A 15,858-nucleotide genomic window follows, 5' to 3' on the forward strand; every position below is an offset into this window, starting at 1 on the left:
CCATAAGGGTATTTTTACTTATAGAAAAATATTTCTATTTTTTTTAAAAAATTAATTTTATTTTTTAGAGAAAGCAAGGAAATCATAAAAATACTTCAATTGTTAATAGTAAAAAATAATTTTTTAATTTAAAAAAATAAAAATTTATTAATATCTTTTATAATTAAAAAAATATTAGAAAATATATAAAAAACTTATTTTACATTTAAAATTTGTTTAATATGTATTATTTATTTTTTTATAATATTATGATTACTTTTTCTACATTGTAACTAAATATTTTTTTAAATAATTATTTAATTTTAGTTATAAAAGGTTGCATTTTAGTCATAAAAAAATCCTTGTTTTTCATCTGATAATTTTTTTTGAAATCTTAGTTAAAATTAAAAAAAATAAGATTTTTTTTTTGTTTAAAAATTTGATATAAATATAAATTCTATATTTTAGTTTTTCTTAAAAATGTTTTTAAAAAATTATTACGATTTTCCATAAATGAATATAAACTCTATATTTTATTTTTTTTTTTAAATTTTTAAAAAATAATTACAATTTTCCATAAATGATTATACTTTCATAATTTTGTATAAAGTACTTCAAACGCAAAGATGAGGGAAAATAAAGGTGGACGCAACTGGTGTAGACTGGTTTCAAATAATAAATTATGATTTTAGATAAAAGTTTATAAGGAATAAATTCAAAAGTGTAGGGCTTTTATTGGTTTAGATTAAATTTTTATTTTAATTCTAATTTGATTCAATTTAATTTAATCTTTAATTTTAATTAAATTATTCATGCTTCGTTGTTTTAAATAAAAAAATATAATTTTTAAGGGTATTAAAATACATAATTTTAGTATGATTTAAAATTTAATTTATTAATTTTAGCTTATTTTAATTTTAAGTTGAATAATTTTAATTATATATTACTGTGCAAAAATTTTTAAATTGTTAGAGAGACGTAATTAGTGTAATAATTCAAGTACCATATGTATGTTATAAAAAAATAATTTAATTTATAATATTTATATATTTGAAAATTTTTTTAATTTATCATAAATATGTAGTGATGTTTAATTTCGTAATAATTTTTATTGATTTTCATTTTATAATACTGATTAGTTTTGAAATTATGATATTTTAATTAATTTCAATTAAAATTTAAATTTAACATTATTAAACTAAAATTATTTGTCATTGCGAACCATTTTATAAAAGGTAATTAATTTGCCATTTTTTTCAGTTTACTTTCATTTTTTTTTATTTATTATATAATCATCCACTTCTAAATCACTATTTAAATTATTAGTTTCGCCATTTATTGTGCGGATGATTTATTTTTTTTTAACGGTATAATTTAATATATATATATTTTTAGAATTTATATTTTTATAATCATATTATAAATTTTATTAATAATAAAATTTTTATTAACTATAATTTTATTTTAAAATTAATATAAATAAATAAATTGATTAATAAATTATTTTTTACTATTTTTTTAAATTAATTGATATTTATCAATAAAATTATAAATAAAATAAAAAAAACACATATGCCATGTGATTATCATCCTTAAAATTTTTAAATTTTAAATATAAGAAATATTTTAAAAATAATTGTTTAAAAATTTAAATAATTTTTATTAAATAATTATTTAAATATACATTAATATAATTTTTTTAAAAATCCACTCTTTTCTGATATGATTAAAAATTTAATTAAAAAATTTAATTTTAAAAATATAATGTGTTGAGTAAAATTTTATAATGTCTGAAATTAAAAATTTAATAATTTTAAATTTATTAAAAGACATAGTAAAAAATTTTAAATAATTATTCATACATTAGATAAAATTTTAGTGGTTAAGATTTGAAAAATTATTAAATAAAAAATTAATTTTTGAAAAAATTGATATTAATAAAACTTCAAATAATTGAAATTTCTTAATGACCAAAAAAAAAAAAAAATTGTAGCTGTGCTCACAGCAGTTGATTGGGTTGTGCTAACACGCGCTGCGAAGGTTAATGTGGTCGCACGGTCCACATTGGTCAAATCACATATGACGCGCATCCAAAAACTTTGATAAGTGACCACTGTCTGAATTTAGCATTAAATTTTAAAGGTTAAAATTATATTTTTAAATAAAATTATTATTTTAAATATTATTAAAAAATAATTTTAAAAATAATTTTATTATTTTAATATTTTATAATTAAAATTTATTAAATTTAATTTTTAATTATTTTTTAATATTATCTAATTAACATTTTTTTTTTCAATAATAATTTTACCCTACTTAAAATGGGCACATGGGCACCTGATACTTGTATTACTCAGCTGGAAATTTTGATTATTTAACAATGACAATAGAGCTAACCTTTTCTCTCTCTTTTTTTTTTCAATTAATTTGGTATTTTTATCCAATACTTATAAAATAAATCATATAATTTAAATCCTTATCTAAATTATAATGAATATATTTTTATTATTTAATTATAATATTAATTAATAATATATATTTATAATATGTATATATAAATATTTTTATATATTAATAAAATTATTAAAATTTAAGAGATATAAAATATTTTATTTTTGAAACAAAATATTTTTTATAAATAATTTAAGTATTCTAAAAATTAAAAAATATTTTTTTGAAACTTAATAATTTAATAATTTTTTTATATGACAAGACAGTACTTAATTATAGTAAATAATATAATAATTACAAGAAAGATGCCTCAAATTTATTAAATATGAAAAAAAAATGTATAGAATTGGATTTTTTTAATCCAATTATAGGACAGTCAAGCACACAAAAACACACGCAAAAATGTTTAAAAATTATTCTTTTGAGATCTCTGTCCGTCTCCGTTTCTATCTGCTTTCTTTTTCAACCGATCTTCGCTACCGAACATTCCTTAGGTGGAATTGAGCTCTCAATCCTCTCCAGTTCGGATCCAACACAAATGGGTAATCTCTCAAATCTCTAATCGGATCCATTCTGTGTATATATTTCTCTCAACTGTTGTATTTTCAATTGAAGCTGTTTTAAACATAATTATATTTTTGATTGCCGTTAATTTATGTAGTTATTGTTATGCGTTTTGGATTAATTTTGTATAAATGCGTTTGCGGTTTCTGTTTTGTCGTTAAATTGCTGAAAATTATTGGGTCTGTTAAATAATTCATACAACTTGAAACATATAGACGTAATAACAATGTGTATTAATTTTTCTCAAAGATAGATTTGACCCAATTTGATATGTTATTTAGGTTTTCAGAAGCTGTTTATAAATTGCAGATTTGTTGTTAGGTCTTGGAATTTGGATCATGATGAAATTCTTAATCGTATTTGGCAGCTAGGAAAATGGGAGGAAAGGGAAAAGAGTTTGGGATTTGGAGAATCTTCTTATTGGGATTTGTGGACCCGTACAAAGATTTTTCCTACTTTATTGGTGAACACTTAGAGGACTTAGTTTAACAGCGTGTAGGAATTAGATTATTCTCAAATGAAATCAGAAAATGCCACTGACTCAGGATTATGCTATTGCTTTTATTTTTCTAAGCAACCAAGCTGAGGTTGATGGTTGCTGCTAGCGCTAAGTAATGGTAATGAACCCCATGAGCTAATTAGTTTGGTTTGTGAGTGTTGATGAAACATCACTCTCATCTATGCGTGCCTAGATTTATTTATTTATTTATTTATAAAATTTTTTAGTTATTTGATTTTTTAGGGGGATGTCAGTGAATTAGAGTCTTGTTTTGAAAGTTTTGTAGCAAAAATGTCGTTTAACATAAACAATATGAAACTTTGGAAGCTCTAATGTTGCTTCCTAATCAATTTGTAACATTTCTGGTTTACAGCAAAAGATGAGGAATGTTGTTCTACTCAGCTGATTGATGGAGATGGTGCATTTAATGCTACTGGAATGGAACACTTTATCAAAGATGTGAGATTGGCGGAATGTGGACTATCATATGCTGTAGTCTCCATCATGGGCCCACAAAGTAGTGGTATATATTCTATCCTTTTTCTCCATTAATTTGTTAATCTCTAGTTTCATGTGTCTGCAGCGGTGAGCTTTCATACTGTGATTTGTAATTTACATCATCATTTTATGCTATAAGATGGAATGTGATAAATCAGCGAGTAAACAAACAAAAAGTTTTGATTTGAAACTTGTTCATCTGAATGTTGATTCTTGTTAATGGCAAAAGACATTGCTGATGTATTTAATATGAACAAATTATAGGGGAATTAAACTTATGAGCCATACTATGAAGCTGTGGGAGAGAGTTGTGGAGCATCGACTACGTCATGATACTTCTATTTCTCTCAATCAATTTGGCTTCATGCCCAGTCGTTTAACTATGGAAGTGATCTTTCTCATTAGAAGTTTGATGGAGAAACATAGAGACGTGAAGAAAGATCTACACATGGTTTTTATTGATTTGGAGAAGGCTTATGATAGTGTTCCAAGAGATGTCTTATGGAGTGTATTAGAACAAAAGAGGGTATCTATTAAGTACATAAAAGTGTTGAAAGATATGTATGAAGGAGCAACTATTATTGTGCGCATAGTGAGAGGGGACACAAGAGATTTTTCGATCTCAATTATATTATACCAAGGATCAGCTATAAGTCTTTACCTTTTTACATTGGTTTTAGATGAATTGACGAAACATATACAAGAGAGCATTCCTCGGTGCATGATGTTTGCGGATGATATTATTCTGATAGATGAGACGCAAGAAGGAGTCAATAGAAAGCTGGAGCTTTGGAGAAGTACTCTAAAGTCAAAGGGCTTTAAGTTAAGTAGAACGAAGACAGAATGCATGCATTGCAATTTCAGTGAAGGCCAAACTGGTAATAGGGAAGGAGTTAGTTTGGATGGAGTGGTACTGTCCCAAAGTAATCACTTTAAATATCTCAGCTCAGTCCTTCAAGTTGATGGGGGATGCGAGGAGGATGTTAGTCATAGGATTAAAGCCGGATGGTTGAAGTGGAGACGTGCCATGAGAGTTTTAGGTGATCACAAGATTTCCAATAAGTTGAACGGAAAATTTTACTGTATAGCCATACGACTGGCTATGTTATATGGTAGTGAGTGTTGGGCACTGAAGGAATCGTATGCATCTAACATAAGAGTTGCAGAGATGAGAATGTTAAGGTGGATGAGTTGTCATACTAGATTAGATAAAGTCCGTAATGAGAGTATTAGAGAAAATGTGAGAGTGGTGCCAATTGAGGATAAGTTGAGAGAAGGGAAATTGAGGTGGTTTGGTCATATGAAGCGTAGACATATGGAGGCTCCAGTTAGACAAGTAGCGCACATTAGGTTAGATGATAGAAAGAAAAAAAGGGGTAGACCTAAATTGACTTGGAGGAGAGTAGTACAACATGATTTAGAAGCATTACACATTTCTGAGGATTTAACCCAAAATCGTTTAGAGTGTAGAAATCGAATCCATATAGCCGACCCCAAATTTTTAGGATAAAGGCTTAGTTTAGTTGAGTTGAGTTGAATGCATTTCTTTTTCTTTTTTATTTACTAAGCTGTTTCTTTTTTTAGTTGAGTTCAGCTAGCACATTTTGCCCTTCTAACTCTTTGTTGACAAATTTACATTGTCTAACGAGTTTGATATTGTTCTCTGGATTGAGCAGGGAAAAGCACTCTATTAAATCATTTGTTTGGTACCAACTTTAGAGAGATGGATGCTTTTAAAGGAAGGTATATTCTTGTATTGCTTTCATGTTAGATGTTATTCTTTTTTTTTTCTTTTTTTTTTTAAAATAAAAACTATTGGGAACTGTGGAAGCTTAACACATTGCATATAATTTTCAGGTGTCAAACCACTAAGGGTATCTGGGTAGCTAGATGTGCTGGCATTGAACCTTGTACTCTTGTAATGGACTTAGAGGGTACTGATGGAAGAGAACGAGGAGAGGTGCACCTTTTTTTTAATTTTTCTTTTCCTTTTTCTGAATAACTTTATTCTTTTCTCCAGCATTTTTCCTTTTTTACACCCTTCCTATATATATATATATATATATATATATATATATATATATATATATATATATATATATATATATATATATATATATATATATATATATTCCAAATAGGAATGTAAGACTGCCTTCTTAGTTTCTAAACCTTTTGTTCCTTTGCTCTCTTTGTGTAAAACCTTTGGCATTTTACTATCTGCAAGGTAAATGGTGTTGCTTATGGTTGTATCTTAAGTAAATCCTTAAACAAATCCTTCTTTGGTTGCTATGGCCTTTTACTTGATAATTTTTTTGTAATTGTCTTCTTCATTTTTGAAGATTGAATGGTGTAAATAATGATTTGAAGGTCTCTAAAACTTAGGCATATAGCAAAAATGGTATGCTTCCATTAGTTGTGGTTAGGATGTGGATAGACCAACTGGATTCAGATGCAATATTCACTACTGACTGGTTGAAATTTTACAGAATTAGAATTTGATGTGCATTTTCAGCATGAGAATCTCCACTCTCTTGATATTTGGTCTCACTTATCTGTTCTCCCCCTCATATTTTAGGATGATACAGCATTTGAGAAGCAGAGTGCGCTGTTTGCCCTTGCTGTTTCAGATATAGTATTGATTAACATGTAAGATATTTGTTTAAGATGTACTTGAATTATTCAAATTTATTAGTGTTTCATGGAATGGTCTCCCATAACGTGTATGCATTCTGTTGCTGAGAAATGTTTCTTAGGTGGTGTCATGATATTGGCCGTGAGCAAGCTGCTAATAAGCCTCTTTTGAAGACTGTATTCCAGGTACTCTACTCTCTGTAAAGTTGTTGTTCATAGGAAGAATCCGGATTTCACAATCTCCTATGGTTCTAACTTGTGGTTTTTGGTTTTTCTTTTGCAAGGTCATGATGCGATTATTTAGTCCACGCAAGACAACTTTGTTGTTTGTCATTCGTGATAAAACAAGGGTGTGTTCCTCTCTTATGTTTAGTTTAATGTTGTGACTTCAGAGACATCCACTCTTTCTTATTCCATTTGTTTTTAAGTTTAGAGTATATCCTTGCTTTCTGGTGTAAAGTGACATTGGCCAAATATTTTTTTTTGTATTTTGATCTTTTATTGTTTACAGACACCACTGGAGAATTTAGAACCTGTTCTAAGAGAAGATATTCAGAAGGTAAAGGATGTGGTGCTTCCCTTCTCATATATTGAAACAACGCTTTTTCCTTACTCTCTCTCTCTCTTCTTTTTTTTTTTCCTTTTCTTTTTCTTACTACAGATATGGGATACTGTTCCCAAGCCAGAAGCACATAAGGAAACTCCATTAAGTGCATTTTTTAACGTGAGATATCATGCTTTTCTCTGAGATGAGCTTATCAATGTTCTCTTCTAGAGTGGAAGCATTTATGCTGATCTTCTGTTACTTGAAATGTATGGACAGGTGGAAGTTGTTGCCCTTTCTAGTTTTGAAGAAAAAGAAGAGCAATTCAAAGAACAAGTAAGCCAAATGCTTATCTAATTAGCTTAGATTCTTAAGGGACATGTGAACATTGGAAATTTGATTACTGAATTCTGAGGATAAATTTCTTGCATCCCTCAACTTTAGTGCTTATAACTGGACTGCCCATGAAATTTAATTTGTAACACAAAAATTCGTAAATTTTAATTTAATGAACAATAAAGTCTTTGTAACTTGATTTTACCGGTTTACAGCTTACAAGGCTAACATGATATACGTAAGAGAAAAAAAATGACATATGAAAAAGATACTCTCTCCTCCCTCTCTTTGCTTCAACCCCTTTACTCTCACCTCCCTCTTCACTCTCTCTGCCTCTTCCCCTCTATGCTCTCTTATCTTTCTCGCCCCCTCTCTTTCTATGTGTCTACCGCTCTTCCCCATGGTTTATCACCTTAAAATTATTTTTCCAAACAATGTTCAACAAAAATCAAAATTACTTCTCCAAACATTGAGAGACAACTAAAAAAGAGAAGGAAATTTTAATATTGAATCTACAGCAGCAACCAAAGATTATTGTCTATTTGTTGCATATCTACACAAACCATAATAGTACAAAATTTTCTGGGAGCTCCCCTCTACAGCACCACCTCAAAGCAATAACAATGTTAAGTTGTTAACCCAACGTTTCAAGATCATAGCAAGATTTTGGGTCAGAATAAAAAATAAAAAGGTCTTGACCTTGGTGAAGGGAGAGAGATCGAGGAAAAGAGCGGGAATTTCATTGAGCAGTAAAACTAAAGAAAGGAATGGTGCTGCTGCCACCATCTTCCTTACCATCTCGGGCAGTGACCAGATTACCAAGCCCTTTGAAAGGGTTTCGAGATGCACAGAAGCTCAAAATTTGGGCAAATTTAAATGATGCTGTTTTGAAGTAGCCTCCTGCTCTTGCTTCATGATGAACTCACCTAAGGCTCTCTTCAGAATTTTAGATCTCCGATTTCTCCAATCTACCATTGTAACCAATCCGAACGTGGACTTCTCTAATATACCATCAAAATCCTGATTGACAAACATTTTAGAGAAAAAACACTACATAGTTGAATTCAAAATCAATTGCAACATGCACAAGAAATCAAAGACATATCTTGAGCCACCAATCAACAAGTCAATCATGGGTTTGCCTATGAAAGCAGATTTTAGAGTCAAGAAATTTGCCTGGGAAATCCAGCCGGGAGCCTTCATGAAGCAAAGCGGGAGATGAATCCCACAACAATTTTGAGGCCTAGACAGCGATGACAAAGAAGACATGCTTAACATGATTTTGAGACATGCACATATGGAGATTTATCATCGTGCTTAAGGAATGAGTTGAAGGAATGGGAGGAGGAAAGATCGAGCGAGAGAGAGGTGGAGACTCTGAGGGTGAAAAACAGGTAATTTCAAGTGAGGGTATGTACTATGTAGGCCATTTTCTTTCTTTGATGCCAGCATGAAGAGGCCACTTCAGTAGGTTAATTCGCAAACCTATGAAATCAGGTAACCAAGACTTTATTGTTCACTAAATTAATGTTCATTGATTTTTGTGTTACATATTGAAGTTCATGGATAGTCCTGTTACAAGGACCATAATTGAGGGACGGTTAGTGAAACTTTAACCCTGAATAATGAGATTGTTGGTGTCTTTTCTAATTGTTCAAGAATAAATAAGCATTCAAGTTAAATGTACAATGAAACTAAATTGTTATATCACTGCAAGCCATTTCATCTTTTGCCGGAACTAGTTTGTACTGTGTAACACAGAGCTAAATCTCTTGGTTAGTTGACATTCATTTTGCTTTGTGTTTGACTACTTTCTATTAATAAAGGTGGCTAAATTGAGGCAAAGATTCTTCCATTCCATTGCACCTGGTGGGCTTGCTGGAGATCGACAGGGTGTAGTACCTGCTTCCGGATTTTCTTTCAGTGCTCAACAAATTTGGAAAGTCATCAAGGAGAACAAGGACCTTGATCTTCCCGCCCACAAGGTAGATTTTTGAATGTTTGCTTAATGCGTAAACATTTTTTTTTTATGTCATCTATGATCCATCCATTTGCAGGTCATGGTTGCTACTGTGCGCTGTGAAGAAATTGCGAATGAAAAGTATGCTAATTTCAGTGCAAATGAGGTATATTATTTTCATATGCTCTTTCTTTTTCAGTATTTTTGCCTTATCTATGTAATAACTTAAATCTTGCTAACATTCTAAAAGTTGAAGTGTCAAAAATATATTAAAGTTCACTAACCAAATTTGTTTATAATCATCCTCAGGAGTGGCTTCAAATAGAAGAGTCTGTACAATCTAGCCCTGTCTCTGGATTTGGAAAGAAGCTTAGTTCAACCCTAAATGCTTGTCTGTCAGAGTAAGTGTTTTCTTTCAATCCAATTTATACTTCAACAGTGGCTGTGCTACTAAAGTAATTCAATCTGGGATAGACAGCTTTATGGTGCTGCCTTAAGCTGTGGCAGATTTGGTATCTCTATTTCTTCACGGTGTTTATAAATTGATGGATTTGTGTTCTTTTCTACTTGTTTCTTCCAATGTGGTAATATTAGGAAAGTAGATGGAATTTCTTTTCATAAAACTCAAAAGTGGTAACAAAAATAACTACTGGGATGGAATACTCTTAGCATGCTGGGTTATAAAATATCCGGTGGTTTATAGGTTGGATACTGATCTAGTCGACTTCTCTGTGGTAATGTTTGAGCTTTCATATGTTAAAGTGTTCATTGTTTTCATTGATCATTTTCTCTTATCCCAACCTTTAGATATATATGTCACTTTGATCCAGTAGCTGTCTTCTATGACCAGATAAGCGGCTTATTCTCTAAGAATCTCTTCATTAGCTTTCGATGCAATTTTCTTGTGGTCTTCTACTTGGGATGTATCATCTGATCTTCCTTTTTGGAGTACTTGTTTCGTGGTTTAGGACTCTCCTCTAAAAATCTATGCCAGTGCATTTGTTAGCATTATTAAGTTTTTATTTTCTTTCAATTCTAGGTATGATGATGAAGCTATTTATTTTGACGAAGGAGTAAGATCTGCAAAGCGAAAGCAGCTTGAAGAAAAATTGCTACAAGTAATCCATCTCCCCAGTAATCTATAGCTCATTTGTGGTTGTTTTAAGTTATTTGATCTATAGAGAAGACTGCAGCATTTCAATGAAACTGAAAATGTTAAATATGAATTATAGCCTGTATGTTTGTCTGTCCATGCTCAATTAAAAGTGTGGGAATATTTGGTATTGATTCTTCTGATTGAAAAGCTATAATATTGTTATCATGAATCTGGTACTGTTCATGAATTTGTCACCAATAATAATTTCTTGGGAGGGGGTTTCTTGTGGTGGTGTGGTGGAGGCTACCTTCTGTTGTGTGGCCCAAGGTGCGATAGACCTCTCAATTTGATGCTGGGCAGTTTGGCAAGCACAGCACATCACACACCCTAGGGGACAATTACAAATAACAAAAAAAAATGTATTTTAAATAGAATCCATACTAGTTTGGAATCAATTTTTACTTGTCTGGATTGAGCTGTATATGAAAATTAGAAGAAATGAATGGGAAAACTTTGAATTTGTATGCATGCTGCTAGATAGTGTTGTGCAAGCAGCTCCTTCTGTGTCACTGTTCCCTTGTTTGTGGTGTCTTGCACTAAAGCTTAACCTGATAGATGTAGAGTCTTAAGCATCACATTAAAGCCACACCTGCTCATTCATACCTATGGATGTGGGATTCCTCCCCCCAAAAGTTTATGCAGGAATTTACAATTTTTTTCCTTTTAAATTTATAAATTTATATTTTAAATGATATCTAATTAATGTCAATAGTCAACTTCAATATATGTGCATTCTTTTTTCTTTTAATTTCTCACTGCATGTTTTCTTCTAATTTGGCAGCTTGTCCAACCAGCATATCAATCCATGTTGGGACATATAAGGTCAGGAACTCTTGACAAATTCAAGGAAGCATTGGATAAGGCTTTGAATGCAGGGGAAGGGTTTTCTTTAGCTTCTTGTACTTGCACTCAGTCTTGCATGGCTCTATTTGATGAAGGATGTGCAGGTATTGTTAAGTGTCATTGTTTCGCTCATTTCAGTCATTTGCTTGAATGATGTAAATGAAAGTCTGAGGAAACAAAAACCACAATACAAAAACCTTTAAAACAAACGGGTAACTAAATCATCAATATTTAGGTGAAAATATAAATAGTGATTGGTGAGTTATTGTATCATTAAATATGGATGGTCTTTTGCTTCATCCGGTATTGTAAAAGTAACTAGAATTAGAAATGTTGGCTTTACTGAGTAGGGTAACCAAAATATGTTCTGACATTGTTACATGATAATTACAGATGCTGTCATTGAACAAGCAAACTGGGATTCATCTAAAGTCAGGGATAAGCTGCAACGTGATATAGATGCACATGTTGCCTCCGTCCGTGCTGCTAAACTGTCTGAACTCACATCATCGTTTGAGGTATGATTATCTACAGGTTTTTGCCTCTTTAAAGTTTTCACTATCTTCAGTGATTGTCCTCAATACAAGATGAGTTATATAGTGTTGGCCTTAGGTAAAATGGAAAGTAATTTGGATATCTGTGAACGTATTGGAACTTAGGTGAATCTTTTGTATGATGGGATGGGAAATTGTTAAAGGAGTTCAATTGGGTTGATCTGAAAAGTGAAGGCTGGTGGAGAAAATATATACATGGCGCATTTTTGTGATCAATATTTCATTTTCTTCATTTCATTGTTGCAAAAAATTATTTAACTTTTGCAAAAGAATGTCATAAATGTGTATTTCATATGTTGTAAAAGCTTGTTAGGCATGCCTGGTGACATCATAGCATTCTTATGTTTAGGGATTGTTACATACAATTTTGTGAAACTTTTCCTGTTTTACAAAACCTAGATGTTTTACATGAAAATTTCACTGGGACTATTTACAGGCAAAACTGAATGAGGCATTAGCAGGACCTGTGGAAGCTCTTTTAGATGGAGCTAATAGTGAGACCTGGTCGGCAATAAGGAAACTTCTGCGGTGTGAAACAGAATCAGCTGTTGCTGGCCTCTCTAGTGCACTTGCTGGCTTTGACATGGATGAACAAACTAAGGATAAAATGCTTACAAGCTTGGAAAATTATGCAAGAGGTGTAGTTGAAGCAAAAGCGAAGGAAGAAGCTGGACGAGTCCTGATCCGTATGAAAGACAAGTAGGTGGCAACTCCTTGTAACGTTTTTGTTTATGTTATTTGATTTGATTTAGAGTGCATCTTTGGGGATTGACTGAAATTTGCATACAGGTTTTCTATGTTGTTTAGCCATGATTCTGATTCAATGCCGCGAGTTTGGACTGGAAATGAAGATATTCGAGCAATCACAAAAACTGCTCGCTCTGCGGTATGATGCAATTTGAGTTTTATCAATATTGAATGAATTTAAAATTTTAAAATACTTTTTATTGCATTCGTGCCTTGTTTAATTTGATTGATAACCTTTTTTCAGTCCTTGAAGTTGTTATGTGTAATGGTAGCAATACGTTTGGATGATGAAGTTGATAAAATTGAAAGTACCCTATCATCTGCTTTGATGGATACAAAGTGTAATGCTGCTATTACTGAGAGAAGCATCACAACATATGACCCACTGGCTTCAAGCACTTGGGATGAGGTTTACTTTTTCTTATCCTTAACAGGCTACAGTAGTATGTTTTAAGTATTTCTGTAATAAAAAGCATATAAAATTGACTGGAAAAAAAGACTTTCAAGATGACAAAACATCTTGTGTTGCAAAGATTTTAGATTTTTTTTTTCTAGGATATCATTTGAATGCTGTTAACTGCTAATTTTTCTGGTCATATTTTAATGAATTAGATTAGCCAGGACAACTAAAGACCACTAAGTCTGGCTTTTCCAATATAAGGGTGTTGGGTCTTGTATTTTTCTCCATTCTACTTTTCTACTTTGATTGCCAAATTTATTTACCTATGTAGTATGTACTCCTTGATTATGGTGTGTAGCTTGTTAAAATGAATACTTTTAATGATACAAAGAATGGGTCTACGGCTCCAAACATGCATATCATGTCAATATGTCCATGCTGGTTGTTACTTTATGTCAGATGTCCAGATTTATTTGACAAGTTTCAGTGCAATTCACTTAGATAAATTAATGTAGGCATTGCTTGATGGATATTTTGGGCTACATACTGGCATAAAGGCCTTCATGATTGTTTAATATTTCTCCTCGTCTCTCTTGAGTGCGCTACTTTCTGAGTGCCTTTTGCTTTGCCTTGGGTCACTAATCAACACTTGTAACTTTCTTCTACTACAGATTCCATCATCAAGGACATTGATCACACCTGTCCAGTGCAAATCTTTGTGGAGGCAATTCAAGACAGAGACAGAGTACAGTGTCACTCAAGCCATTTCTGCTCAGGCATGATTTCTCTCACCTATAAATTATTTTACATATTTTTCTCTCTTGTTTCTCTTTGAAGTTGGACAGTTATAATGGAATAGGTTGATACTATAGACGCTACTTTTTATACAGAAGTTCTTGATGTTTACTGGCTCTGGCTGGGACATGCCCTACTAAAGAATAAAGGATGGATTTTCTGGTCTCTGTGTTTGGTCAAGGAATATTGAATAAACATGAACTGTTGAAGTTGGATATTGAATGATGATAAGATATTAGTCATAAATTGTTAAAGGTGATGTAAGGTGGCAGTGTGATGTAGCATGTGGAATTTGCTGTGCATAAAATCTGGCAGAATTCATTCTTGTCTTTGGATAATTGAGAGTAAAGTATTCCACTTATGGTTCATAATTTTCTTATCATGATACTGAAAAAAGTGTTTTATGTGCTATAGTTGTTATATTGCTGCAAATAACAGGACTTGAAAATCAATATCTTCATCATTTTTCTTTCTTTGTATATATAATTCATTAATTTGCTTTCTGTTTCAATTTCAGGAAGCCAACAAACGTAACAACAACTGGTTACCACCCCCATGGGCAATTGTTGCGCTGATTGTTTTGGGATTTAATGAATTTATGACACTTCTGAGGTAAATCTTTATGATATAGTTGTGAAATTAATTTTGTTGGTGAAAGATGAGATCCCTAGTGCGCTAACCTCTTATATATATATATATATATATATGGCAGAAATCCCTTGTATGTGGGTTTCATCTTTGTAGCTTTTTTACTGATGAAAGCCTTGTGGGTGCAACTGGACATTTCGGGTGAATTCCGCAATGGAGCTGTGAGTCTTCTTTATACTGCAGAATTTGTTGGTTTTGAAACTAGTAGACCATATAGTCATTTTCTCTGGCGTTTACTTTCTCAAAATTACTTATGAATTTGGTGCACTAAAATTAGTTAGTTAATCTCTGCAAGCCTGATTTATTTATTTATTTATTTTTTACAGCTTCCTGGGCTTATTTCTTTGTCTACGAAGTTCCTTCCTACCGTTATGAACCTTATCAAAAGACTAGCTGAGGAGGGGCAGATGCCTGCTTCTAATGATCCTCAGAGAAACCCAGCAGTAGCAGCAAAGACTTTTCGAAATGGAAATGGCACCAGCAGTGAGATGTCAACTGCTTCATCTGGGGTAACTAACACAGAAAATGGGACTGAATACTCAAGCACCTCAAAAGATGACTAAGTGAAATAACCACACTGATTGGACAGCAGTTCTATCACTGTTTAAATGTATGATTGTTTGGCTTGCATTTTGGACGGCAGTTGTATGCATATTGTCCGCAATCATCAACTCTTGTAAGCATGCAAGAGAAACAGATTTTGGAGGCATTAATTTTAGTGTACGTGCCGCACACGGGGCTAATTGATTGTGAGAGAGCCCCATTCAAATATTCAATAGGTCCTATGTATTAGTCTAGGTGTTGACTTTGTATTTTTTCCTTAATTTTATTAGACAAGCTATTACAGACTCTTTTTCTAAACATCGATGATGATTGATTATGCTGTTCTGTACTCAATTTTTGCCTTGTGAGAATTTAAATTGTGTTTGATTGATTGTTTTTTCATGTTGTGTAGTATCATTTTTTTCCCTTTTTGGTGAGAGGAGGGTGTTTGATTCAGGAACATGAAAAATTGTGTGGGTTTGTAGTTTGTTCCTTTTTAAAATAAATGCATGCTTGCTTTTGCTTGTGCAACCTTCTATCAGTTGAGATGAAAAGCAGCTTGCATGAAAGATCAATTCTCCTTATATTATTTTAGATCAAAATGCCGCTCTTTTTTTTTTAATCAATTTCCAATTCCATCTTTTGAAATTTGCTTGATATAATAAAAGAAGCTAGTTGGGCGGCTTCTTGTCCTGTCCTGCTGTCAA

At 31.7% G+C, this 15,858-nt stretch overlaps 1 protein-coding gene across 1 annotated transcript; it reads left to right on the forward strand.

Annotated features, from left to right (window-relative positions):
* The first annotated feature begins 2,799 nt into the window (after positions 1 to 2,799).
* Positions 2,800 to 15,546, forward strand: LOC131180904 (protein ROOT HAIR DEFECTIVE 3 homolog 1-like). The gene is made up of 23 exons (XM_058149060.1): positions 2,800 to 2,972; positions 3,867 to 4,016; positions 5,668 to 5,734; positions 5,849 to 5,951; positions 6,570 to 6,640; positions 6,748 to 6,811; positions 6,910 to 6,975; positions 7,137 to 7,184; positions 7,287 to 7,349; positions 7,449 to 7,505; positions 9,332 to 9,490; positions 9,563 to 9,631; positions 9,775 to 9,866; positions 10,505 to 10,583; positions 11,403 to 11,568; positions 11,858 to 11,982; positions 12,455 to 12,717; positions 12,808 to 12,904; positions 13,010 to 13,174; positions 13,837 to 13,941; positions 14,478 to 14,572; positions 14,673 to 14,769; positions 14,935 to 15,546. Exons 1-23 carry the CDS (start codon positions 2,969 to 2,971, stop codon positions 15,169 to 15,171), a joined length of 2,442 nt encoding a protein of 813 aa, XP_058005043.1. The 5' UTR covers positions 2,800 to 2,968; the 3' UTR covers positions 15,172 to 15,546.
* The last annotated feature ends 312 nt before the right edge of the window (positions 15,547 to 15,858 follow it).

The sequence above is a fragment of the Hevea brasiliensis genome, chromosome 6 (assembly GCF_030052815.1).
Source record: "Hevea brasiliensis isolate MT/VB/25A 57/8 chromosome 6, ASM3005281v1, whole genome shotgun sequence".
NCBI lineage: Eukaryota > Viridiplantae > Streptophyta > Magnoliopsida > Malpighiales > Euphorbiaceae > Hevea > Hevea brasiliensis.

Bases quoted from the DNA above. Each gene is read 5' to 3' on its own strand.
- LOC131180904 (XM_058149060.1), top strand. The intron at 4,017-5,667 runs GTATATATTCTA...TGGATTGAGCAG, and splicing joins CATGGGCCCACAAAGTAGTG to GGAAAAGCACTCTATTAAAT. The intron at 10,584-11,402 runs GTAATCCATCTC...CTAATTTGGCAG, and splicing joins TTGAAGAAAAATTGCTACAA to CTTGTCCAACCAGCATATCA.